Source organism: Rhinopithecus bieti, unplaced genomic scaffold (genome assembly GCF_001698545.2).
Source record: "Rhinopithecus bieti isolate Rb0 unplaced genomic scaffold, ASM169854v2 scaffold_19652, whole genome shotgun sequence".
NCBI classification, from domain to species: Eukaryota; Metazoa; Chordata; class Mammalia; order Primates; family Cercopithecidae; genus Rhinopithecus; species Rhinopithecus bieti.
In genome coordinates, this window is record NW_016809913.1 from 2,171,086 (window position 1) to 2,195,946 (window position 24,861).

The 24,861-nt window shown below is 44.5% G+C and overlaps 1 protein-coding gene across 2 annotated transcripts in view; it reads left to right on the forward strand.

Annotated features, from left to right (window-relative positions):
* ASIC2 (acid sensing ion channel subunit 2) overlaps positions 1-24,861 on the forward strand; it is a 1,151,120-nt gene that overhangs the window by 1,114,415 nt on the left and 11,844 nt on the right. For both annotated transcript variants that reach the window (XM_017890960.1, XM_017890961.1), the window contains exons 4-5: positions 21,226-21,376; positions 23,780-23,836. In XM_017890960.1, coding sequence (XP_017746449.1) covers positions 21,226-21,376; positions 23,780-23,836 — 208 coding nt within the window. The remainder of the gene's footprint in view (positions 1-21,225; positions 21,377-23,779; positions 23,837-24,861) is intronic.

Here is a 24,861-nt window from a genome sequence, read left to right on the forward strand (position 1 = left end):
CCAGCATAGAGGTGTGTTTTCAGAGGCGGGTGGGAGCTGAGGAATGGCCTCTCAGTTTAGATCTATGATCTGGAAAATTTTCCCAGCGGCCACGTTCAGGTATAAAGAAAACCTCAGCAGAAGGCTCAGCAGGTTACATCATCTCAGTTGAAGCTCCTGAGGTTGGGCTTCAGGTCTTCCGTTGAGGTCTTCCTCAGGGTGAGCAGGCTTACCCGACACCATTTTCTTTCCTAACATTCCCATCTGGTTCAAAAAGCCTTGCCCTGATCCTTGGAACCACTAGGGGGCAACAGTGAGCAGGAGACAGATTGCCCAATGTCACAAAAGAGCACAGGCATGAGGAGTCTCTTTCCCCTTCATCCCTTCCCTGTCCCACCCATCTTGCCATAATTCCCAAATGGTGAACGGCATGAGGGATTTCTCTTGGTGCAGTCCTGGGGAAGAGGAGGACATTTTGGAGTGCCTGTTTTATGCGAAATGCTGCAGTGGATGCCTCAGTCAATATGTTAATCTCATTTAACATTCTCTGTAACCCTATAAAGTAAAGCTAAGTATTCCCATTGTACAGATGAGGAAACTGAGACTCAACAACATTTTTAAAACTTACCGATGGTACACAGGCAATAATAACAGCAGCTGCCACTGACTGAGCACCAGCTGTGTTCCAGGCACTGTACTGAGCCGTTTGTAATCATGAGTCCATTTGCTGTATCTCATCAAATCTAAGGCAACAACTACAACTGTAAGGGCCAATATTATTTTAAGTGACAGTAGGAAAGAAAAACACTGCTAATTAAACTAAACGCAATGCTAAGAGGCCATTAATGGTAAGGGGTTATAGACATATTAGGATACAGAAAAATATGCATCTTAAAATGATGAAACATAGAAATTCTCAAACAGTGAGATACATGCTGTTATTCCCAGTTTATAGACAGGGAAACTGGGCCAATAAATGAGACAGCCAGCCCCAAACCTAGGTCTACCTGAGGCACACAGCCTAGTCTTTTAACCACACCATGCTACTCCCAAGTATTGACAAAGAACCCACTGTGTTGCATTGTGCCAACACTCTCCTAGGACATTCCATTCAGTCTGAACAGCAAATCTGTGAGGCGGTACTGCTGTCCCCCTTCTACAGACGGAAGAGCAGCTGAGAATTAGAATCCAGACCTACCCAATACCAAAGTCCACGCTCTTTCAACAACGTTGCATGGTACACCACCTGCCCCTTCCTGTCTCTATGATCCTCAAATGATCTCATCTGGAAGCCCACGTGGCATCCTGTGTGGACACTGATGTCACTGGGTTGAGCCCCTGCTGGAAAGATGAGAGTGCATGTCCTTCTTGGGGTCCAGCCAGGAGGGCAGAGAAACCTGGAAGAAAATAATACCTAGGACCAGACCCTCTCTATCAGGTGAAATTGACAGAGAATTCGCTCTCTGCAGCCACACCACACAGTCGAGGCAGACAGGCAGACCCCTGTACCAGGGACAAAGATCCAAACCCAACCTAGAACTCCAGGCCCTGGGATGGGTCCACAGGACCCAGGGAGAACTCTCATCCAGAGGGTGCTGGGGAAACTAGTCAGGTTTTTAAGACTCAGGGCTCTAGACCCGGAGCAGATTTCAAGGACTAGACTGCACCACCACCAGTGTAATCTGTAGCAGGTGACATGGTCTCTCCTGACTGAATTTCCTTTTCTGGAAAATGAGAGTAATAACCATAACATGCATTAGGACATACAAGGCCCATCCAGAAATTGAGTCCCTTACCTGGATTTTACTATCAAAATTCTTCCTAGCTGTAGGTTGGTCCTGAGAGATACATTCAAGCGTGAGCTCACTGGCCATCCCCAGTTTCCTAAGGCATGATCTTCAGGGACAAGAGGCCCTAGTGAGCAGTGATTAAGAAGCTATGGGGCTTTACTTGTTCACAAACTGAAGTGTGCCTGTCCATGAGAGAGATGAGAGATTTTGTCTTAGTCAGCTCAGGGTGCCATAGCAAAATGCCACATATTGAGTGCCTTAAACAACAGACACTTACCTTGTCTTATTTCTGGAGACTGAAAGTCTGAGGTCAGGGTGTCAGAGTTGGTTTCTGGTGAGGACTCTCTTGCAGGCTTGCAAACAGCCACCTTCTTGCTGTGTCCTCACATGGCCTTTCCTCAGTGCTCACGTAGACAGAGAAAGAGCTCTGCTGTCTCTTCCTCTTCAACAGACATCAGGGACTACAACCTTATCATCTCACTTAACCTTAATTATCTCCTTAAAGGATCTGTCTCCAAAAATTGTCATACTGGGGGTTAGGGCTTCAATATATGAATTTTGGGGAGAGGAGACAGACAATTCAGTCCATCACAGATACAAATGACTTTGAACCTTTGAGGTAGGTGGTGTATTTATCTTTCCATCACAGTCCTTCCTAATGGTCAAAGCATTCAAGATTACATCTGTGAAGGGCAGCATCTGCCCAATTCCCATTCAGAGTTTTCACGACATTAAAACCAATGCCGGCAGCCACGCCAGACAACTGGCTCAGCCATATACAACTGAAATCCTTTAGTGGAAAAGAAAGGCTCAGCTATATACAACTGAAACCATTTAGTGGAAAAGAAAGTACTTTACTTACTGTAAAGTAAGGCCAGGCATAGTGGTTCATGCCTGTAATCCCTGCACTTTGGGAGGCAGGGAGAATTGCTTTTTGAGGTGGGAGAATTGCTTGAGCCCAGGAGACAGAGGGCACAGTGAGCTGTGATGGTGCTGCTGCACTACAGCCTGGGTGACAGACCCCGTGTCTAAGAAAAACAAAAAGTAAAGGGAGGGATCTGTAAAGAAGCTCCGCCCCATGTGAGACATGTGCTCTCGTATGCCAAGGATTGTAGCATTTCTAGGCATGAGGACAGGGAACACACCCACCCTCACCTCTGAGAGGGAAGGGGGTCAAGAACATAAAGTTTGGATCCCACATTTCACCCTGGCAGAATCCCATAAAAGCCACACATGTTTTATGCCTGTAAGCATCCACTATTCCCCCACTGAAAAGATCCAGGAAGAAGACAATAAAAGATGAATTTTATGGCAACTGCTTGGTGCACACAGAGCTTCCTGCGAGGCCATCTCAGGGGCCAAGGGATGCAGCAGAACCTTAATCATGTGGTGTCACGAGCTCAGGGAAGAAACTCATCCAGCTCTTGAGCCTGGGCTCTGGGGTTGGTTCTGCCCTATGGGCCCCCTGCCCCTGCAGCAGTGTCCCAAAGAGAGAAGGCGACTGGGGCTCATTCTGACGCCTCTGCCCAGCCTCCAGCAGCCTCCCTGGTGGAGTGTCAGGCGTGGAATTGTCAATCTGCTGCAGCTGCCACTCAAGGGAGAATTAGTGTGCCGATTAACTGAGGCTGCACACACAGAGACCCTGACAAGTTGCCACACATGCAGGGGCTCAACAGACATCCCCTTCCTTTTTTATTCAGGGCTAAGCCCTGAAGCTTGGTGCTAGGTCAGCTGAAAACAAATCTGTTCTGAGGCTATGGAGGGCTAATGCTGGGGTGGGGGAGCATGGCTGGAGGGGAGGACAGGCAGGCTACAGAGGCCAGAGCTGGGCAGGCTTCCCCTGAATTCAGCTCCCCACGCACACACACCCAGCACCCACTCACTCACACTCCCAGCCTGGGCAAAAGCCACCCTGGGACAAGAGACACTCCTTCATTCCCCACTCAGGTGGGAGAAAGTGGATTTTGAATAGAGCAAAAGCCAAAAATGCGGCAAATGCATTGAGGTGTGCTCTACTTTAAGAAAACCCATTAAGCAATTATTCCAACCTGGACCCAACTTCCATTTCAAATACATCCATTGAAAAAAGCAAAGAAATAAAAGGCCACTATTCCAAAAGAGATAGTGAATGGAAGCCAATTTATACTCCGACAAACAGACTCCTGACCCCACCCCAATCCCCTGCCCTGCTCACTCATCCAGGAACGTCTCCATTGCCATGTAAACGTAATATGTGTAATCTATGTTAAGGGGAAGAGTGGGATGATGGGAACTGAAAATGGATGACTAGTCAAGCCCCAGATGGGGCCACAGTACAGGGAAACAAACAGTTCAGGGCTGCGCCTGTGCACTCTCTGGAGGCTTCATTCACACCTTAGTCGATGTGAGTAGAACCTCTTGCAGTTGCGCAGTGCATACTCTGCACAGCTGTACCCGGCAGCTCTGAGACTGTCCAGTTCACATGGAGAAAGGTCACTTCTCCTGACCTCTTCAGATTCTTCAGCTGAGGGTGGAAGTTGGACTCAGGAATTTTCTTAGAAAGATGGAAATGCAACCAGAAAAAGAAAAGGAGGAGGAGAAGGCAGTGTGGAGAGAAAATGCAGGACAGAGATGCAATCTGGAATGAATATTGCCCCTTTCCAGCTTACCGAGGAGTCAGGACTCTCCCTCTCAGTACTATGTCTTGAGGACCCCAACAGCACTGGCAGGTCAGATGGTGGCCCTCCCCATGACCCTGGCCCAGAAAAGACAAAGCTGATAACCTTGCCTGTGGCTGGAGGGGATGAAGAAAAGCTGAGCTCTGAGAGGTAAAGTGCCTGGCTGGCCCCCCATTAGCCAAGCCACCCCTGCATGACTCCAAAACCCAGGCTCCTTCCTGTGGGCAAGGCCACCTCCCCACCCACATCCCTGGAACACTTCTCCTCTCCCTGTTTCAATCAACAAATCACACACGGAGGCAATTTGCTGGGAACATGCTTCCAGCAGCACCAACAGCAGTCACCCAAGAAATTGTGTCCTGGTGAAGATGTGATTATAATGGTGCGTTGGCATGCACAGGCACACTGAAAACGCTCTTCTTGTCAAGGCGGCTCTTACGCTAGGGAGAGGAAGGAGGGCATGGATTTAACAGGAGCGATACCTACTAGTGATATGTAGGATTCACAGTATCATTTAACAGGGGTGATACCTACTAGTGCATGTATAGGATTCACATTAACAGCTATGGAGAACTGTTCAGGCCCTCAGCTGGTACAGTGTTGGGGCTGCTCCATAGGCCCCGGGCATTGCACCCCAGCCCGACACTCACCCACATGCCAGCCTTGCTGTATTGCCTGAGGCTCCCCCACCAGGCTGGGCCTCTTTATACCTCTGTGTCTTTGCACATGCAGTACCCTTCACCCAGAACACCTTTCCCACTCCTGATCTGCCTAAAAAACCATACAGTCTTTCTAGACTCAGCTCAAACGTGACCACCCCTCCAAAAGTCTTTTCTGAATGGCACCCCCAATTAGACCACACCCTCCTCAGTGCCCCCACTACACCTGGACATTATGACCCCACTATAGCATTTGCTTGGTTATGGGCATGTCTGTTCTTTTAGACTAAACCCCACGGGTGTAGGAATCATATCTTATTCATCTTCATAGCCTCAATTCTTAGCAGTGTTTCTAGAACAGATTAGGTGGTTAATAAACGTTTATTGGGGCCAGGCACGGTGGCTCATGTCTGTAATCCCACCCTTTGGGAGGCCAAGGCAGACAGATCATTTGAGGTCAGGAGTTTGAGACCAGCCTGACCAACATGGTGAAACTCCATCTCTACAAAAATACAAAAATTAGCTGGGTATGGTTTCAGGTGTCTGTAATCTCAGCTACTTGGGAGGTTGAGGCAGAAGAATTGCTTGAAGCCAGGAGATGGAGGTTGCAGTGAGCCAAGATCTTGCCATTGCATTTCAGCCCGGGCGACAGAGCAAGACTCACTCTCAAAAAAATAAAAAAATATAAAACATTTATTGGACATATAGAAGGTGGATGAGTTGGGGGCATGGGAATATGAATGGATGGGTAAATAGATGGATGGATGGATGGACGGACGGACGGACGGATGGATGGATGAACAGATGGACAGATAATGAGTGGGTGGATGGATGGACAGATGGAAACAAAACTGCAGAGGCTGTCTCTGCTCTTATGACATCAAAGCTGAAAGGATTCTTGCAGAGCTCCAGAGGCATATCTAGAGCCAGCAAGACCCAAGATAAAAGTCGTGTTAGAATGAGTCAAGTTATAGTCTTTCAAAAAAAAAATCCTCTTGCTTTTTTGCATAACCAATTCACATTTTTTGCTCTTATCACATTCTCTCCCACTCATAGACATTTTTGCAATGGATATGAGCTTATTATTTTATTCATCACAAACCATGGGTAGTTCACTTTTTTAATTGATTTTTGTTGCTCATCAAAGTGCTACATCAGCTACTACTGCAACTTCGCTTCCAGCCAGCACAACAATCAGCTGTGTGTGATTCCAGGGCAGGAGCAGGGCGTCCCCAGATTGTGATGGGGTGATTCCCTGTGTGGTCTGATTGTCCAAACACCAGTCAGGGATGCTCCTTCACAAGCGGGCAGGTTGTGGTTACTGTTCTCGTGGGAAAGTCATGCTGAGCACATTCTGTATTTTATATAATACATAATAAGTTTTGTCTGTTCTCTGTGAATATTTAGCAATGTGTGGTTTGATGGTTTCTACATATGAAGCCTCCCAAAATGGAACATTTCCTCTCAGTTCCAATTTCAATCAAATGACAGTGTTTAGATAAGTTCTAAGACCATGTCTGTGATTGATTGGTGATGTCTGCCATATGCCCAGGATTGGAGGGAATGGGGAGCAGTCACCTAATTTGGCTTATAGAGCACCCACCACCTATACTACACAACAGGTTATCTATTCTGAACCTACACGCTGCAGATGAAAATGCTAAGTCTCCTAGAGACGAGAGTGGGTTAATAGCAGAGACAAGATTAGGATGTCCCCTGACTCCCAATCAGTAGCCTTGTGGTCAGACCAACTTGCGTTTGAATCCTGGCTCTGCCACTTCTTAGCACTGTGGCAAGTGACTGAAGTTTGTTCATCAGTAAAACGAGGATAATATTTCATTGGCAAGGTTGCTGTGAGAGCTAAGTGTTTGATGCATCTATGCAATATTTCCCATATTAGGGTCTGAAGAACCCGTAGCATATTCCTATCTCAAAAATCTCTGCAATGACCTCCAGCCACTCACTCAGTAATTACTTCTGCTTCCTGTGGACCCCACCCTGCTGTGGTATATTCTTTCTTTAGGCAAAGCAGTCTCAGGTGGTTGAAAAAGTATGATCTGCTGGGTTCCAATCCCAGCTAGGCCACCTACTGTCCAGTGTGACCAGAGTCATTTAACCTCTCTGGGCTCCAGGATCACCAGATATCCAACAGAGACAATCAAAGTTTCAATTCCATAAGGCTGTTATGAGGATGCAACGAGTCGGTTCTAGTGAAATTCTTAGAACAGTGCCTGGCACATAGTAAAGGTTCAACAAATATCAGCTATATTTATACCATCAGTTAATCTACAGTCAGTCTTTTGGGCAAGTAGTACCCAGTCTCACAGGGTTATTGGGGGGATTAAAAGAGATGATATTCTTAAATCCCTTTTAATCCACAGGCACCAACTGGTGGGTGTTATTGCTCCATCTCTTAACAGTGACTTTTGCTTATTCCTGATATCATCCTTTCTGCTTTGACCTTCTGGGTTGAACCCTTACTGAAGCCAGGCAGAGGCAGGAGGAGGATGTCTCACTGCTTCTGCTTCTGTGCTGCCTACAAGGACATGTCTCCCCTGAGACCCCTTTGCTGCCTCTGTTACCTGCTGATTGGTGGATTTGATTTTAGTATTGGATTTGATTTCCAGATTGTTTTAAAGGACCACAATAATAATCATATATAAACACACTTAAATCATGCAGCAGGATGCAATGAAAACATCAAACTGAACATTATGGCTCAAAAAGCAGGCTCTGATTTGCCTTCCATCTGGGTAGGCAAGACAGAAATTTGCACTTATAGTGGGAGGCAGGACAAAGAGGGGAGCTCACAAGGCACAAGGTTAGAAACAGGGGGACCTCCCAGGGCCACCTGATCCTAGAACCTGCGGCCTCTCGGAGAATAGTGCCCCTTACAGATGGTGCACAGAGGCCCAGAGAGGTTGAGTGTCATGCCCAAGATCACACTGGAAATCCTGGACTCAGATGTGATTTGGTGCTAAGCCTACCTCATTGCAAAGTCCATGAGGACCAGCATGGACATTCTGCTCCTGCCTGGCTTCAGCCTGGTTCAGCAGAGGGCAGAACTCAGCTGACACCCACAGAAGAAGCATTTAGGCTAGTCCTAGCCAAAGGGGAATTGTCAATTCCAGTGGTTAGAACCTGAGTTCTGGCTTAGAGGAGGCAGTCTCTTGTATTTATCCTCTGGTCTGGGGCTGGGAGAAAGCAGGATAGGGAAATGCATTCATTTGCTCATTCGTTCATTCAACAAACAAGCATCAAGCACCCACTATGTGTCAAACCCCGAGATCCAGTGAGCAAGAAGAGACATGGGGATGTTCTAAGAGGAGGATGTCAATTAGGACAGGCAAATGGACCAGCCACCATACTACCACCTTGAATGAAGGACTTTCATAAGTGCTTTCTTAACCTAAAGACTCAGACTCAACAGACGCATGTCAACACTGTGTAAGGTGCATCCATGTGTATTGTCTAATTTAACTCTCAGGAAGTCCTCAGAGTTGCAAATTATTATCTCTGTTTTACAGATAAGGAAACTGAGGCCCAGAGTAGTTAGGTAACTTGACGAAGACCACAGAGCTCTTCCCACCACCCCTCAGCTGTGTGGGCAGGAGGAGGAGGGAGAGAACAGGCTCCGGGGCTCTGGAGATGTGCCTCAAGATGGTAGCAGGAGCGGCTAAGGCAAACAGGGGCCCCTTGAGAGCAAGTACCCTGTTTTATGCGTCTCTATAGCCCCAGTGTCTGGCCCTGTGCCTGAAACATTCTAGGAATTAATGTAGTCTTTATACAACTAGGTTGGACCACTGGGGTAGTTCAGCTAACAAAAGTCTTTCTGAGGCCCCCAACAAGGTAACAGCCCAGGGTGCATTCCCACTCCTGTCTCTCACATTCTCAAAGGACATATCTGTCACGTTGAGCACTACCTTGTCAATGGTAGAACCTTGCTGAGCAAGCCGAACACTCCTTTTGACTATGCTCTCTGAAAAACAGATAGCAAAGGAGACTTTTTGCCTCCACTCCCACGGCAGTTTTTCCCAGCGAGAAGGCTTTCAGGCTGGCTCTAAGCTAGGGTCATGCTGGCCTCATCTTGATCAGTTTCTCCAGACAAAGAAAAAAAGGAAGAAAACATTTCTGACCTAAATATTTAGACCATCCTAGTCCTAGTCATCTGAGAGTAGCCCATCCGCCTACCACCCTCCATCCTGGGTGGCAGTAAGTGAGATGTGTAGACTCAAAGACTTTGAAGACCCTGGAGCTTAGCAACCTTCTGGTCCAGACCCCTGATTCAATGGAGCAGATAAGCTAGGTTGAGAGGTTACAATTCATGCCCCAATAGTGCTCTTCTCACACCACCACCCACTACATTGCATTGCTGATACCATTGTGAAGAAGTGGTCAACACTGTTGGATGCTAGCTTCCCAGCCAATAATACACAGACAGAGATCCCGGAGAGGAGACTTCATTGGAACCATGGGTCACTGGAGTGTGTCTCTTCTGGCCAGGTGGGCTCCAGTCGTCACTCACTGCACTCCCTGAGCCAACCTCCTAACTGGGGAGATAGAACGGCAATTCTGACTCACGGTGAGACCGTGGCTGCCGTTTATTCACCATCTATATACATCAGGCACTCTTGGAGATGTTCCATCTTGTTATACAACAAGGCAGAAAAATATCTTAACATCTAGCCTTGGAATTCCTCTTAGGGAGGGAACTTCCTTTCCTTGGGAAAATACTACGGTAGAGTGAGACTCCGTGGGAAAGGATGTTGCCATGTGCCAAGACTTCAGAATAGGATGAAACTGCTTAGGAACATGTTGATTCTGCTCCTGGAAAAGGGTAAGAGCACATGAGTGAGAGAGAAAGGAGGAGGGAGAAGAAAGAAAAAGATGGGGAGGGAGCAGGATTAGGCAGGTGAAGGAAGAGTAGAATCGTCTGTTCCAGTCGAAGGTTTTGCTTTGCTCTGAGGTAGCCCCCTCCTCCAGCTCCCTCTGACAACTTCTGTATGTTCTAATGCCCAGAGTGAGTGGGCATTCTGTACAACTTAACAAGGGGCTGCGTTTTATGTCAGGTCCTATTATGCAGAACAGAGAGCAGATGTCAGCCAAGGGTAATAGCTGGGTTACACATACTTTAACGTGTTCAAAACTCACAGCATCCTTTGAAGTAGCCAGTATCTCAGGATTGATTCTTATGCAGAAGGGAAGGTCAGAGAGGCTCTCAACCATTTGTCCAAGGTCCCCCAGCTAAGGTGGTGTCAGGGCCAGGATTCAAACCCAGCTTAGTCTTGACCACGGAGCACAGGCTCTTAAATGGGCATTCCCAGCAGAAGACGAGCCAGGATCTCAGACACACGGGTCAGTGAGGAAAGAGAGGAGGCCAGGCCAGGCCAGGCAAGGCTGAAGATCCTGACCTCCGCCTGGTCAGGAACCCTCAGGGATACCCCCAAGCCTAATGGAGTTTGGTCCATGTAAGCAAATGTCCAATCCCTGTAGCACCATGGAACTGTGACTACCATGTCCAATCCCTGCTGCAGAAGGCCTAGAGGCTGACATAACAGGAGAGTCAGGTGGGTATCAGGTGAACAAGGTGGCTATCTCTCCCTGTATCCCTCCTTTTTCCTCTCTCCTCATGTATGCTTTCCTGCCTTTCCAGGAGCAGAAACAAGATACTCTTAAGCAGTTTCATCATCTTCTCAGCATCTGCTCATAGCAGCATCTAAGTCAAAGCCTCAGAGTGTGGCTGCAGACACAAAGGAAGGAAGGGCCCAGAGAGCTTGGCAAGGTCCTAGGAGATTGGCTGGACTCCCCCTTAGGGCCGCGAAGACTGCGGACAGGGCCTTGGACAGCTGTGCTTGCTGCAGCGCCACCTGCTGGTGTGCTTTGGAATCTTTGGTCTGGGAAAGGCTAGAAAAGTCAATGATTGAAGAACAACATAAGAATGTCCCCAGGCAGGTTAAGGGCAAACATCAGCTTCTCTCCACGAAATGAAAGCGACTGTTGAGAGAAGCTCCAGACAGTGGAGCGATGAAAGACGTGCACTAGGGTATTTAATCACAAAAGTTCTTCATTCCTTGCTCTGGTGGTAAATTTAAGCAATTATCAAAGCCTCCAGCTCCATGGCACAGTGGAGAAAGAGTCGGGGGGGATGAGTTGTCAAGTACATGCAGGAGCATCTCAATCCTGGGTGTCTCTCCTCGATCTCCGGGCTAGCTCATCCACCCTACATCTTCATTATACACTAATGACTCCCACATTCATGTCTGTAGCCCAGATATCTCTCCCAGCTCCACTCCCATAGATCCATCTTCCTGATGACACCTTGACTTGGATGTCTGAACCAGGCAGGAGTCATTATCACAAGAAACTCAACTCAAAATAACTTAAGCCAAAAAGGGCAGAGATTTGCTGGACTGTTTAGCCAAATTGTAAAGAGAGCCAAGGTGGAGCTGGGATATTTGTTGAATAAATGAAAGGTTAGAAAAACATGAAGGAGTTTATTAAGAGAAGGGGATGAGAACTAAGTCTTGGCAAGCACCTACTAGCATATGAGCACTGAACTTATTTAATCAGATAAGGAAACTAAAAACTGGGGCTGAGGGATGGGACTGTGTAGCTTACCCAAAGTCACACAGCGGTCTCATGAAAGAGTGGAGTTCAAGGTTCTGCATGGGTCATTCTGCTAGCTCTCATTCTCAACTTAGAATAAGAGATTTAAGGTCTATGATTAGACACAGGGGCTTAAGAGATCATGGAAGTCATCTCATCTAACTGTACACCCAATGCTTGAATCTCTCTCTCTTCCCATCCCAGCCAACTTGTTGTATAGTTTCTGCTTGAGCAGCCCTGGTGATGGAGAACTCACTCCCAAGACAGTGATTTTATTATTGAATTATACCAGTGGATTAGAAAGTTCTTCCTTATGTTGAGCCAGAATGTGTCCAATGCTTATAATGTGCCTACCACAGTGTCTGCAACAAAAATCAACGTTATCATCATCCCACGTTCCTTATTACAACTATTCTTGTGTCTGTCTTTCCCTTGGGATGCCAGAAAACAAATCTAATTCTTCCCAGAGACAGTTCTTCAGATATTTGAAGATGGTGCTTCAGGTTCCCCCTGAGGCTTTGCTTACCCAAGATAAACAAATACTCCAACCCACTTTCAGACACTCATTGGTAAGCAAGAGTCGGTGCTGTGCACACAGTAATTTTCCAGCTGCTGTTGTGTGTGAGGCTTCAGAGACACTGATGGAGCAAATGATGAACCAGCCACAGCAGGGTAGGCGGAGTATCTGAATCATGACCTCTGCAAAAAAAAGAGGGGGAAGTGGCTGACCCTGAACAAACCTTGGCCCATCTCCAGCGCTTCACCAGCTACATTCATCGTCCACCCATTGTAAGAATCCATTTTTGTAGAAGAGAAAGAAACGAGTTTCTCTCAAAGTTAATCTACATCGTTTTAGACCCCCAGTCCCTGCCCAAAAGGCATGATTGGTCCCTCCAAAATCCAGATTGTGTGTTCATGGATCCAATATTGAGCAATGTAGGGGATCCAACCAATTCTGAATCATAGAATATCAACACTTGAATGGGGCTTGGTGGTGTCTACCTTCCAATTCCTTCCTGTTTACAGATGAGAAACTAAGGTCCAGAGGGGAGCAGTGACTTATTCAAGGTCATACAGAAAATCTCTGTGAAAGCCTGTTTAGCTCACAAACTGAAAGGAAAGAGTAATATGACAAAGTAGAGCAAGGTTTCATGGGAAAGGAAGAACAGGGCCATTAGATAAAGCCAAAGAAAGGCTGGGCATGATGACTCGCACTTGTAATCCCAGTGCTTTAGGAGGTGGAGGCAGAAGGATTGAGACCCTAACAAGACTCCATCTCTAAAAAAAAAAAAAAAAAAATGTTCAAAATATTAGCTGGCTGTGGTGGCACATCCCTGTAGTCCTAACTCCTTGGGAGACTGAGGAGGGAAGATCGCTTGAGTCCAGGAGTTCAAGGCTGCGGTGAGCTATGATCATGGCACTGCACTCCAGCCTGGGCAATAAAGCAAGACTCTGTCTCTAAAACTAAATAAATAAATAAATAAGGTCTGAAAAGTGCTCCGTGGAGGGTTTCTCCATCCCTCCCATTGATTTCCATGACATATGGAGCATTGTGGCACTATGTCACTAGCAAGCACATGTTGAGGATCAGAAATCTGCTGACTCTGCCCCTCACAAGGTATGTGATCTTGCACACACTACTTAACCTTCCTGAAACTCAGTTTCCTCATCGATAACATGGTAATAGGAACATCTACCTAAAAAAAAAAAAAAAAAAAAAAAAAAAAAAAAGCCCTGCAAATATTAAAGTAAGTAAATATAAAGCTTTTGGTTTTTCAGTAATGGTGGAGAAGCTAATATCAGACTAACTCTCCTGGAAATAGCAGTCATAAACTGTGGACAAAATATTTGCAAACTACTATTTGACAGCACTGGAGAGAGACCAAAACCAGGCATAAACCGGAGAGCACACGTTTATTTACCTGACTTCTCCCTTGAGGGCATTTCAAAGTTCTAAGGGAATACTGGGGATGGAGCTCAACCAGAAATCAGCAAGCATTTAGTTAAAGAACCAGAAATCAGTATTCAGAGTTGCCAGAAAGGCTGAAAATCGGAAGGGAAAATCCTAGAAAAGAGAGACCCACAGAGGGGATCCCTCAAATTTTTACACAAACATCCCTAAAATCTAGGTTGAACTTTGAACTGTATGTGGATAGGGAGAGAGTCTAAAAAGCCCAGGGGGATGACAACAGTTGAAAGAGCTGAGTAGTAATTTCGGCTGCTGCCATTGCATGGGGAGATAGGCTACATATAAATCTCACCAAATTAGAAAATCTTGATGAACAACTCAGGCTGTCCATTAAGTCCAGAATTGTTATTCCTTAGGAATTAAGATCACATCCCAAGACCAGGAGCTAAACCCCAGGACTAATGACAAAACTAAAATATACCTATCTCTAAACTAAGCCTTAGACAATGTCTCCATGAAATCAAAATAGTACACCATTAATTTAACCACCTACTAGAACAAAATTCAACAGCATTCAGAGAATGAAAATCTACCCAGAGTCACCAAAAAGAGTTATCTGAAATGTTCAGTATATAATAAAAATGACTGTCTCCCAGTATACAATCAAAAATTCCTAGACACATGAAGAAAGAGGGGAAACATGAAAAGAAAAATAAACCACCAGTAGAAATAGATCTACATATAATCCCAATGTTGGAATTAGAAAACAGCAACTTTATAATAACAATGATAAACATGTTAAATAATTGCAGAAAAAGATGTAAATAATGAGAAAATTTTAGTCAAGATGTGGAAACCTTTAAAAAAAAATGAAAGCCCTAGAACTGAAAAACATACCATCTGAAATTTACAAATTGTTTTATGGAATCAATAGAAGATTGGATACAAAACAATAAATGAATGCCAAACTTGAGCACAGGTTAATAAAAATTATTAAAATCATACATAAAGAGAAAAAAGACTAACAGAAGGGAATAGAGTGCCAATGACTTGTGAGCAGTGTCGAGTACTCCAACATGCATATAAGCGGTATCCCTGAGAGGAGAGACGGAATCAGGCAGAAAAACAGTTGAAGAAATACTGGCTAATATTTTTTCAAATTTGTTCAAAAGCATCATTTCACAGATCCAGGATTCTCAAGAATCCCCAAGCAGGATAACTACAAAGAAAACCACACTTAAGCGTAATGTAGTTTAAATCCTGAGAAGCAAAGATGGAGAGAAAAGCACAAAGGCAGCCAGAGGGAGAAAAGGGGGCATAATACCTGCAGGGAACAATAAAAAGAATATGACTGATTCTCATCAGAAACAATGGAGGCCGAGACAGAGGAATAACACCTTTGAAATTTTGGAAGAAGACACTTATCAACCTAGAATTCTATCTACAGCCAAAATCCTTCAAAAATAATGAAAAAACTAAGACGTTGTAGGTTTCTTTAGTTGGTTTTGGGTGTTTATTTATTTGTTTGTTTTAGAGGAGTCTTATGCTCTGTCACCCAGGCTGGAGTGCAGTGGCACAATCATAGCTCACTGTAGCCTTGAACTCATGGGTTCAAGCGATCTTCCCACCTCAGCCTCCTGAGTAGCTGAGACTGCAGGGGTGCACTACCACACCTGACTTTTTTTACTTGCTAGAGACAGGGTATTGTTCCAGGATCTCTAGGGTGTCGATTTTTCTGGCTGGAAACCTCTGTAGCCATGGTGCCTTTGCCTGAGTTCTTGTCCTGCATCCAGGAAGAATGAAGGATGCAGACAAGTGAAAGGAGATGAAGAAAAAGAAGAAGCAGAAGGAGAAAGAGAAGGGAAGGAGAAGGAGAAGGAGATAAGTTTTATTTAGTGTTAGAACAGCTCAGAGAAGTGGGTAGTTCCTCTCTGCAGGCAGCTCACCCATCGAGTGTTCAGCTCTCAGCAGCGAGGAGGCCCTGGAGGGTAGCTCCTCTCTGCTGGCAGGTCGTCTCTGCAGCTCTCAGTGGAGAGGGTAGTCCTCTCTGCAGCTGGTCATCCCATCGTCTCCAGCTTTCAGCAGAGAAAGTACTCGTCCTTGCAGCTGGTCGTCCAGTCCCCTCGTCTTTGTGACCTCTTGGTCCTCCGGCCATCCTCTGTTCTGCTCTGGCCGAGCCCAGGGCTTTTATGGACCTCAGAGGGGAGGAAGTGTGTGCCGATTCATGCATGAGCAGCCATGGGTGGGCCTGGAAGGGGCACCCTGAGTCCCAACTCCAGTAGCAAGACTGGCAGTCCCTCCCACAGCCTTCAGGTCTTCCCTGGTCTGAAGGTGGGTCGTTACTGGGGACCTGCCCCCTTCCTGCCAGGAATCAGTCTGCCTCCTGCGGTACTTCATGGCCCCGGGCCTTGGCCCCCAACCCTGCTCCAAGTTCAGAGGAGGCTCCAAGAGTCAAGAGAGGCCAGGCAGTGGGAGCAGACACCCACCAGTCTGCAGGGACGGGTTGGGGTGGTCCTTTCTGGGGCCACTTAGGGTGCAGGCTACAGAGATGCCCAGGTCCTGTACTGGGAGGGCAGCTGCAGCTGTACCTGGGAGCTCCCATCCACCAACTTGGAAGGGGCAGAGCTCCCACTTGTTCCCTGCTCTTCCCTGCTTCCTGGAGTGGGAGGCCCAGGTCTGCAGCCATGGGTGCCACAGCTGCAGCTGCAACCTCAGGAAGGCAGATCCTGCCTGTTGCCAGCTCCCAGAAGAGCACAGGGAGGCTCGGATCCACAGCTGCAGTTTGGGTGGCTGTAGCCCTGTCCAGGAGTTACAGGAGGCCTGGGTCTGCAGCTGTGGGTGCAGTGGCACGTGAAGCTCCAGTCTTTACTCAGAAGGGTCGGGACTCCCACTGGCTCCATGGAGTATGCGCCCTAGCTGCACAGCTGCAGCGGGCATGATGGTAGCAGCCACTGCCATCAGCATCACTATGTTGCCTAGGCTGGTCTTGAACTCCTTGCCTTAAGGAATGAAACTTAAGGAATGAAAACTGAGAAATTTTGCCACAAGTAAACCCATTCTTAAAAAAATAAAAAAGTTAAAAGAGATTCTTCAGCCTGATGGGAAATGATATCAGATGGAAAATTCACATCTGTAAGGAGCATGATGAACAATAAAAATGGTATATATGTGGATAAATATAAAACATAAGCTTTCTTTCTTCTTTAAAAGTCAATGGGCTGCTTAAGGCAAAAATAATATTAACAGTGTGACCAGGCACAGTGGCTCACGCTTGTAATCCCAGCACTTGGGAGACTGAGGCAGGTGGATCATTTGAGGTCAGGAGTTTGAGACCAGCTTGGCCAACATAGTGAAGGTCTGTCTCTATAAAAGTACAAAAATTAGCTGGGCATGGTGGTTCATGCCTATAGTCCCAGCTACTCGGGAGATTGAAGCAGGAAAATTGCTTAAACCCAGGAGACGGAGATTGCAGAGAGCAGAGATCACGCCACTGCACTCCAGCCTGGGTAAGAGAGTGAGACTTTGTCTCAAAACAAAAACAAACAAACAAACAAACAAAAAAACAGTGTATTATAGTGTTTATAACAGAGGTAGAAGTAAAATGTATGACACAGAAGCAATATAAATAGAATTAATAGAATTATATGTGAACCGGCATAATATTAATTCAAGGTATATTGTGATGTTAAGGATGAATACTGTAAATCCTAGAGCAACAACTAAAAATAATAATACAAAGAGGTATAAATTGAAACTCAAAGGAGAAAACAGAATGAACCATTAAAATAATATTCAATTAATCCAAAAAGAGTCAGAAGAGAGAGAAAAAAGAAGAAATAGAAATGGGGACAAATAGAAAACAAAGAACAACATGATAACTTCAACCCAACTATATCAAAAATTGCATTAAGTGTAGATAGATCAAACCCTCCAATTAAAAGACAGAGCTTGTCAGACAGGATGAAATACAACACTCAAATAGATGTACCTTAAAAACACATTCAAAAAGAGATGTACCTTAAATGTATAAAGATTCTGACAGTTAAAAGTAAAAGGATTAAAACAAAATAATAGAAAAAGATAAATAGTTGGAGAATAAAGCTGGCACGTCTGTTATCATGCAAAGTAAACTTCAAAACAAGGACACTGCATGAGATGATTATTCACAACGATGACAGGATCAAGTCATCCGGAAGACATAGCAATCCTAAATATGTATACGCCTAATAAGTTTCAGAGATACCCAAAGCAAAAATTGAGAAAACTAAAGGGAGAAACAGACAAATCCATAGTCATAATTAGACATTTTGATACTCCTCTCTCATAATTGATGAATAAGTAGACTAAAAAGTTAGTAAAGATATAGAAGATCCGAGCAACACTATTAAGCAACTAAACCTAATTGCCCTTTGTAAAACAGTATGCCAACAGTTACAGAATGCATATACTTTTCAAGTGCACATGGAACATTCAACAAGATCGAACATTGATTTATTTTTCTGGTCCAGTATCATAAAAACATCTCAATAAATGTTAAAGAAATGAAATCATCAGGAGAATGTTTTCTGACCAAAGCATAATGAAATTAGAAATTATTAACAATAAGGAAAAATGGAATGCAAATTACCAACAATCAGGCATGAAAAGACGTAACCATAGATCCTACAGACATTAAAAAAATGGTGAGAGAATATTACATACAACTTTATGCCCACAAATTCAAAAATCTAGATGGAATGAACAAATTCCTTGGGGAAAAAACACAACTTACCAAAACTAGCACAAGAACAGAAATAGAAAATCTGAATGTCTCCGTATCTATTAAAGGAATTGAATTCATAATTAAAAGTCTTCACACGCGTACACACAATCACCAGGTCCAGATGGCTTCACTGGCAAATTCTATCAAACATTTAAGTTAGAAATGGTACCAAGTCCATACAAATTCAGAAAATAGAGAAAGAGGAAACACTTCATAACTGCTTTCATGAGGTCAGTATACTCCCAATACCAAAACTTGACAAGGAGATTATAAGAAAAGTAAATTAAATACAATATGCCTCATAAACATAGATGCAAAAAAACCTCCACAAGGTACTAGCAAATTGATTAGAGCAATATATAAGGAGGTTAATAAATTATGACTAAGTGGAGTTTATCCCAGGAATGTAAGTTGGTTTCAGCGTCTTCAGATCAATCAATACCATTCACTGTGTTAATAGAATGAAGAAGAAAAGTTGTGTGATCATCTCAATAGAAGTAGAAAATACATTTGCCTAAATATATATCATTGATGATAAAAACTCTCAGCAAATGAGAAATAAGACAGAACTTTCTCAATGTGACAAGCACATCTAAGAAAAACATATGCCTAATATATTATGGTGAAATAATGAACCCTCCTTCCTAAGATCAGGAACAAGGGAAGATACCCTCTCTCTCCAATTTTATTCCAACTTGATACTTTCTAGCTAATACAGCAGGGTAAGAAAAATAAATTAAAAATAATAATAAAGACTAGAAAGAAAGAAGTAAAACTCAGCAACAAAAAAAGAATGAACTACTAATATGTGCAAAAGCATGAATGAATCTCAAAAACGTTATGCTGAGAGAAAGAAGCCAGACACAAAAGAATGCATATTGTTTGATTCTATTTATATACAATACTAACACAGGCAAACCTAGTTTATAACAACACAAAGCATATTGGGGGTTGCCTGAGGGTTGGCAGGGAGGAAGTGACTGCAAATAGGAAATTCTGGGGGTTCATGGAAATGTTCTATACCTGATTAGGGTAGTTGTTACAAGGGTGTATACACTTGTAAAAATTTATTAAATTGCACATTAAAATTGATGCATTTTGTTGTATATAAATTATATCTTCTGAAGTTGATTTTAAAAAATAGATACCATTAAGAGAATGAAAAGGTAAGCCACAGACTATAGGTGGTATAGACAAAATATTTACAATACATGTATCTGACAAAGGACTTGAATCCAGAATATACGAACAACTCTTACAACCCAAAAGTAAAAGTAAAAAAATAATAATTTTTAGTGGACAAAAAAACTCAGACATTTCACAAAATATTATATATGAATGGCCAATAAACACATAAAATTGTGCTCAAAATCATCCATCAGGGAACCGCAAATACAAGTGAGACACAACTACATACCTACAAAAATGGCTAAAATCAAAAAGGTGGATGAAGTCAAGATTTGGCATGGATATAGAATAATGAGAATTCTCAGACACTACTGCTGGAAATATAAAATAGAAGAACCACTTTAGATAACATCTGGGCAGTTTCTTATAAGGCTGTGCCTATACCTATCTTACAAACCAGCTATTCCACTGCTAGCCATTTACTCAAGAGAAATTAAAACATATGCCTACAAAATGACTTATGTATAAATATTCATAGGAGTTTTCTCATGATTACCAAAAACTGGAAACAATCCAAAAGCCCATGATCAAGTGAATGGATAAGCAAATTGAAGTGTAGTCATACATAATGCTGGAAAACTATTCAGCAATATAAAGGAAAGAACTCCTGGGGCAAACAACCATGTAGATGAACCTCAACGACATCATGCTGAGTGAAAGAAGCTAGACGCAAAAGAGCACATAGGGTAAGCTTTCATTTATATGAAGTTTGAGAACAGGCAAAGCCAACCTATGGTGAGAGAATTCATAACCATGATTACCCAGGTAGGTTGGGGACTGATTGGACAGGAACAGAAATGAACTTTCTAGGGTGATTTAAAATGTCCTCTATCTTGGTTAGTGTGCTGGTTACATGCGTGAACACATTTTTAGAATATATTGAATAGTGTACTTAATGTTTGCACATTTTATTGTGTTTTTATTCTTTAATCTTAAAAAATGGATATAAAGGACTTAACACATAGAAAATGCTCAACAACCATTATTTTCCTCATTCTTCACCCTTCCCATTCCCACTAGGCAAGTACCATAGATGCTAGGAGAACATTTATGATCACTGGACCTCTGAGAATAGGAGTGTAATTTTCTTCAAAGGGAAAAGATGCCGTCTACAGCATGACCTGGGGAGTCTCTCTAGTCCAGGCCCAGGACTGTAAATAACAAGGATAGTGCCTAGAGCCATTTCATTCTGAATCTTCCTCTGGGTTTTGTCCTCCAGGTCTAGGTCTGGGATTCCAATGTTTCAAACCAAGAGGGTGGAATTTAGTTGGGTCTTTCCAAGAGATGCGAGATGACAAAATGTGGGAGTGGGAAGACATGATGGGGTTAAGAGACTCTCAGGAGAACCACATTTAAAGAAGGTTATAGAAGCTAAGTTAGGGTGGGGCCTGATGGTGTGCCCCTGTAGTCTCAGCTGCTAGAGAGGCTGAGAGAGGAGGATCGCTTGAACCAGGAGTTCAAAGCCAGCCTGGGCAACATGGTGAAACTTTGTCTCTAAGAAAAAAAATAAAAAATTAAGATAAGGTAAGTAAACTAGTGTTGGAGCCAGATGTTGAAGATCTATAAAGTTAATGGTATTTAAATGCTTAATAATTGTTTTTTGATTGAGTAAGTAAATGAAGGAGTTACTGAGTCTGTTGAGGCTGACTACCGCCCACTCCTTCCTGTCTTGCAGCTCACATACCTGCCCCCACCGTGGGGTGAGTGCCGATCCTCAGAGATGGGCCTCGACTTTTTTCCTGTTTACAGTATCACCGCCTGTAGGATTGACTGTGAGACCCGCTACATCGTGGAAAATTGCAACTGCCGCATGGTTCACATGCCAGGTCAGTGCCAGGGCAGGGTGGCCACAGGGCCCCTGGGATCTGCCTGGGACCTGCCTTGCATTTCTCATCCTAATGGGAAACACTTCACCCACTTTGCTAGGATCCAAAAAGATGATGTTCTGGGAAGACTCTGTTATTTGGTGCCTATTTAGAGGGCAGGTGGAAACTTCTAGTCCAGCACCCAAGACAGCATCCTGCTATCCAGAAGCACCCAGTGTTGGGGGAATGTCCATCCCAGTGTTCAATGTTTGCCAATTGTCTGCTGCTCTTACCTCTGAGAGTTTAGTGTCCAGACAACTGGATGTTTGCAATTCTTACAGCTCGTGTAGTACATGTTTGAGCATCCAGATGTTTCTTTCTTTCATCCAGATGTTTCCCTTTTGGTGTCCAAATGTCTAGCACTCCTTCAAATGAGGCAATAGTCTATTAGCCAGCAAATAAATGTGCATGTAATGACACCTCTGTTGCCACACTAACAATGCATGTGGCCATCTCATGCAGTTGGCATACCAGAAGCTGAAGTGCAAAGTGGAAAGCTGATCTGGGGAGGAAGAGCGTGGTGTTGCAGCCAGGACACATGAATGGAGCCTTGGTTTCTAATTTAGGTTCTTCCGCTCATTTACTGTGTGACCTGTTTACTAAACCTCTCTGTTCTCACGTTTATGGTCTTTAAAACACAATCATTAGCTGTTACAACGTGAAAATTAGGCTAGGATATAAAAATGTTTTGTAAACTATAAAAGTCAGTGGTTGTTATTTAGCATATTGGAAGAGGGCACCAAAAGTCATGTTGACTGAAGACCTACTATGTGCTGGGAATGTTGTTATTGTATTTAGTAGCTGTTATTTCATGGTTATATCATACTTTATTCAATTTTACTTAACTAAATTCTTATACTGGACATTTGGTTCATTACCAATTGTTTTCTGTTATAATCCATGCTGAAATGAACATCCTCATTGCCACATTCTGAATTATTTCATTAGTTATCAGCAATTTCCTTAGTAATCTAAGATTTAAATTACTGATCTTTAAAATTGCCTCTGTCAAAAGGGACTTTGCCAAAATGATTAAGGTTACCAACTTTAAGTGGGGGAGATAATCTAGGTGGGCCCAAATCTAATCAGAGTCCTCAAAATCAATCCCCCTTTTCCAGCTAGGGTCAGAAGGAGAAGTGACTATGAAAGAAGGGTCAGAGAGATGCAAACTTGTTCTCTTTGAACATGGAAGAATGTGGGTAGTCGATGCATGTGGGTGGCCAATGAATGTAGGGATGGTCTTTGGAAGCTGAGAAAGGCGAGGAAATGAATTCTCCCCTACAGCCTCCAAAAAGCCACCCAACACCTTGATTCTGGACCAATGAGACCGATACCTAACTTCTGACCTACTAAGTTGTAACATAATAATAAATTCATATGTTTTAAATAATAGTAAAATAAAATGGCCTCTGAGCTTCCTAGAAGACAGAGCAAACAGGGAAATATGTCAAGCTGTTGTTTTTGGAAAGGAGAAAGTTTATTAACTCTTCAGCTCAGAAAAAGGATTTTGGGGAAGTGATAAGGAAAAAACATTATGGTGGACTTTAGCACTTGGTAAAAGAAAGAAAAAAGATCCTGGGTTTCTACAAAGAGAGCCCAGCAAGGAGAACCCAGCAATGGGGAATATTATTCACCTGATGCTCAGACTAGGCCACCAGCCAGTGAGGTTTTCCCCACCAACCCTTAGCCAAAGGCAAGCAGTAGAGGTGTCAATCACACCCATGACACTAATACTGACATCTCAGTGACTAATGTGGAATTATGAGCAAAGCAATGAAGAAACACAAAGCAACCGTTGTTCCCATACAGCAGTGTGGTTGTGCTGAGAAGAGCTCTAGGCTCTGGATCAGACTGACCTCTGTTCAAAGCCCACCTCCATCACTACTAGGCTTGGTGTCCTGGGAAGGTAAGATGCTTAAGCCTCAAAATTCTCATGGGTAAAACAGATATAGTACTTCTGACTTCAAAGGGTGCCTGTATGGGTTAAAGAAGATGATGTATAGCCAGGCTTACAAGGTGCTTACCACCACCTCCCTAGTCTCAATTCTCAAGGTGAGCTCACCTGTCACCAACAAGAGCTGGCTGGACCTACAGAGAAACATGGGAGAAGTTAGCCATACAGATCCTACTGTCTCCTGCTCAACGAGGTGAACAGCCTGCCCAAGCTTACATAGCAGATCAGAAGCCAGTCTTCCAGCTTTGGGGTGCACTCTGATCCCAGACTCTCTTCGAACTGCCCACCGGCAGGCCGCTGCCCCTTCAACTGCCAGGAGGCACTCCCTTCCCTAAGCCCAAAGCAGAGGAGGTGTTGCTGACATGAATGTTCCTGCCTGAGTAACTCCGTCTGGTGTTTCTTCTTTGCAGGGGATGCCCCTTTCTGTACCCCTGAGCAGCACAAGGAGTGTGCAGAGCCTGCCCTAGGTCAGTACTCAGGAGACAGATGGAATCATGGGGGCAGGGGGCCTGAGACTGAGATCCAGGAGATCATCTTGGTGTGGGGAAAGATCAAGTGGAAGAAGGAATAGAGAGAGGATGAGAAGAAAGCGGCTGGCCAAGTGGAGTTGCTGCAGAGATGGGAGAGGGAGATGGAGAGGAGGAAGAAGAGGAGGTTGGGGAGGGAATTGGTGCAAGAGGGTAAGGGCTGGAAATGGAAGAGGGGAGAGAAAGGAGGTATGGAAGGTGGAGATGGAGAAGGAGTAGGTTTCAAGGGAAACGGAGGGTGCTAAGGAAAGCAGGGGAGAGGACAGAGGTGGAGAGAGGATAGACAGTGGGCAGCCAGGTGGGCACCAGAGAAGCTTGGCAATACCTCCCCTCACACAATCTGATGGTGTCTATGTGGGGAGGCCAAGGTGATTCTGAAGTCACATCTTTCTTCTGCTCCATTGAGCCTGGGGGAGGTGGAGGAGGGCTGGAGAGGTAAGGTCAGGTTTGCATTGCATGTGTGCAAATGGAAAACACAGAGCACACTCCTTCCTCCTCCCCAAGGGGCCTGCTGGGGGTCTGCCAGTTGGAAGAACTCTGCTGGTTCCCCAGCTGGAAAACTAGGAGGGAGAGAGAGTGCACAAACAAGCTGCCACCCCAAAGCTAGGCCCACTCTGCATGCTCGCCTCTCTCTGGACCCAGGAAATGGCTTACAATCAAGACAAGCAGACTTTTTAAACAATGTGCACTCAAGTTCGTTCAGCATCTGCACTTGCTTGGAGCTAAGTGAGGCAGTGTTGGCCTCAGGTCCGGATACCTCCAGGAGGACTAGAGAGGGAGGCCTGGCTGAGAGGGGAGGGAGTGACTTCTGATGTGTGCAAAGACTCAGCAAAACCCAGGGTAGCCTGAAACACTGAGGTGGCTAGAGGAAAAAGGGAAGGAGGTGTTAAAGAAAAAATCACTCTGACACTAGTTACGATGGTAAGGAAGTCTTTATTCAGGGGAATTGCAACAGGTGTCAAGAG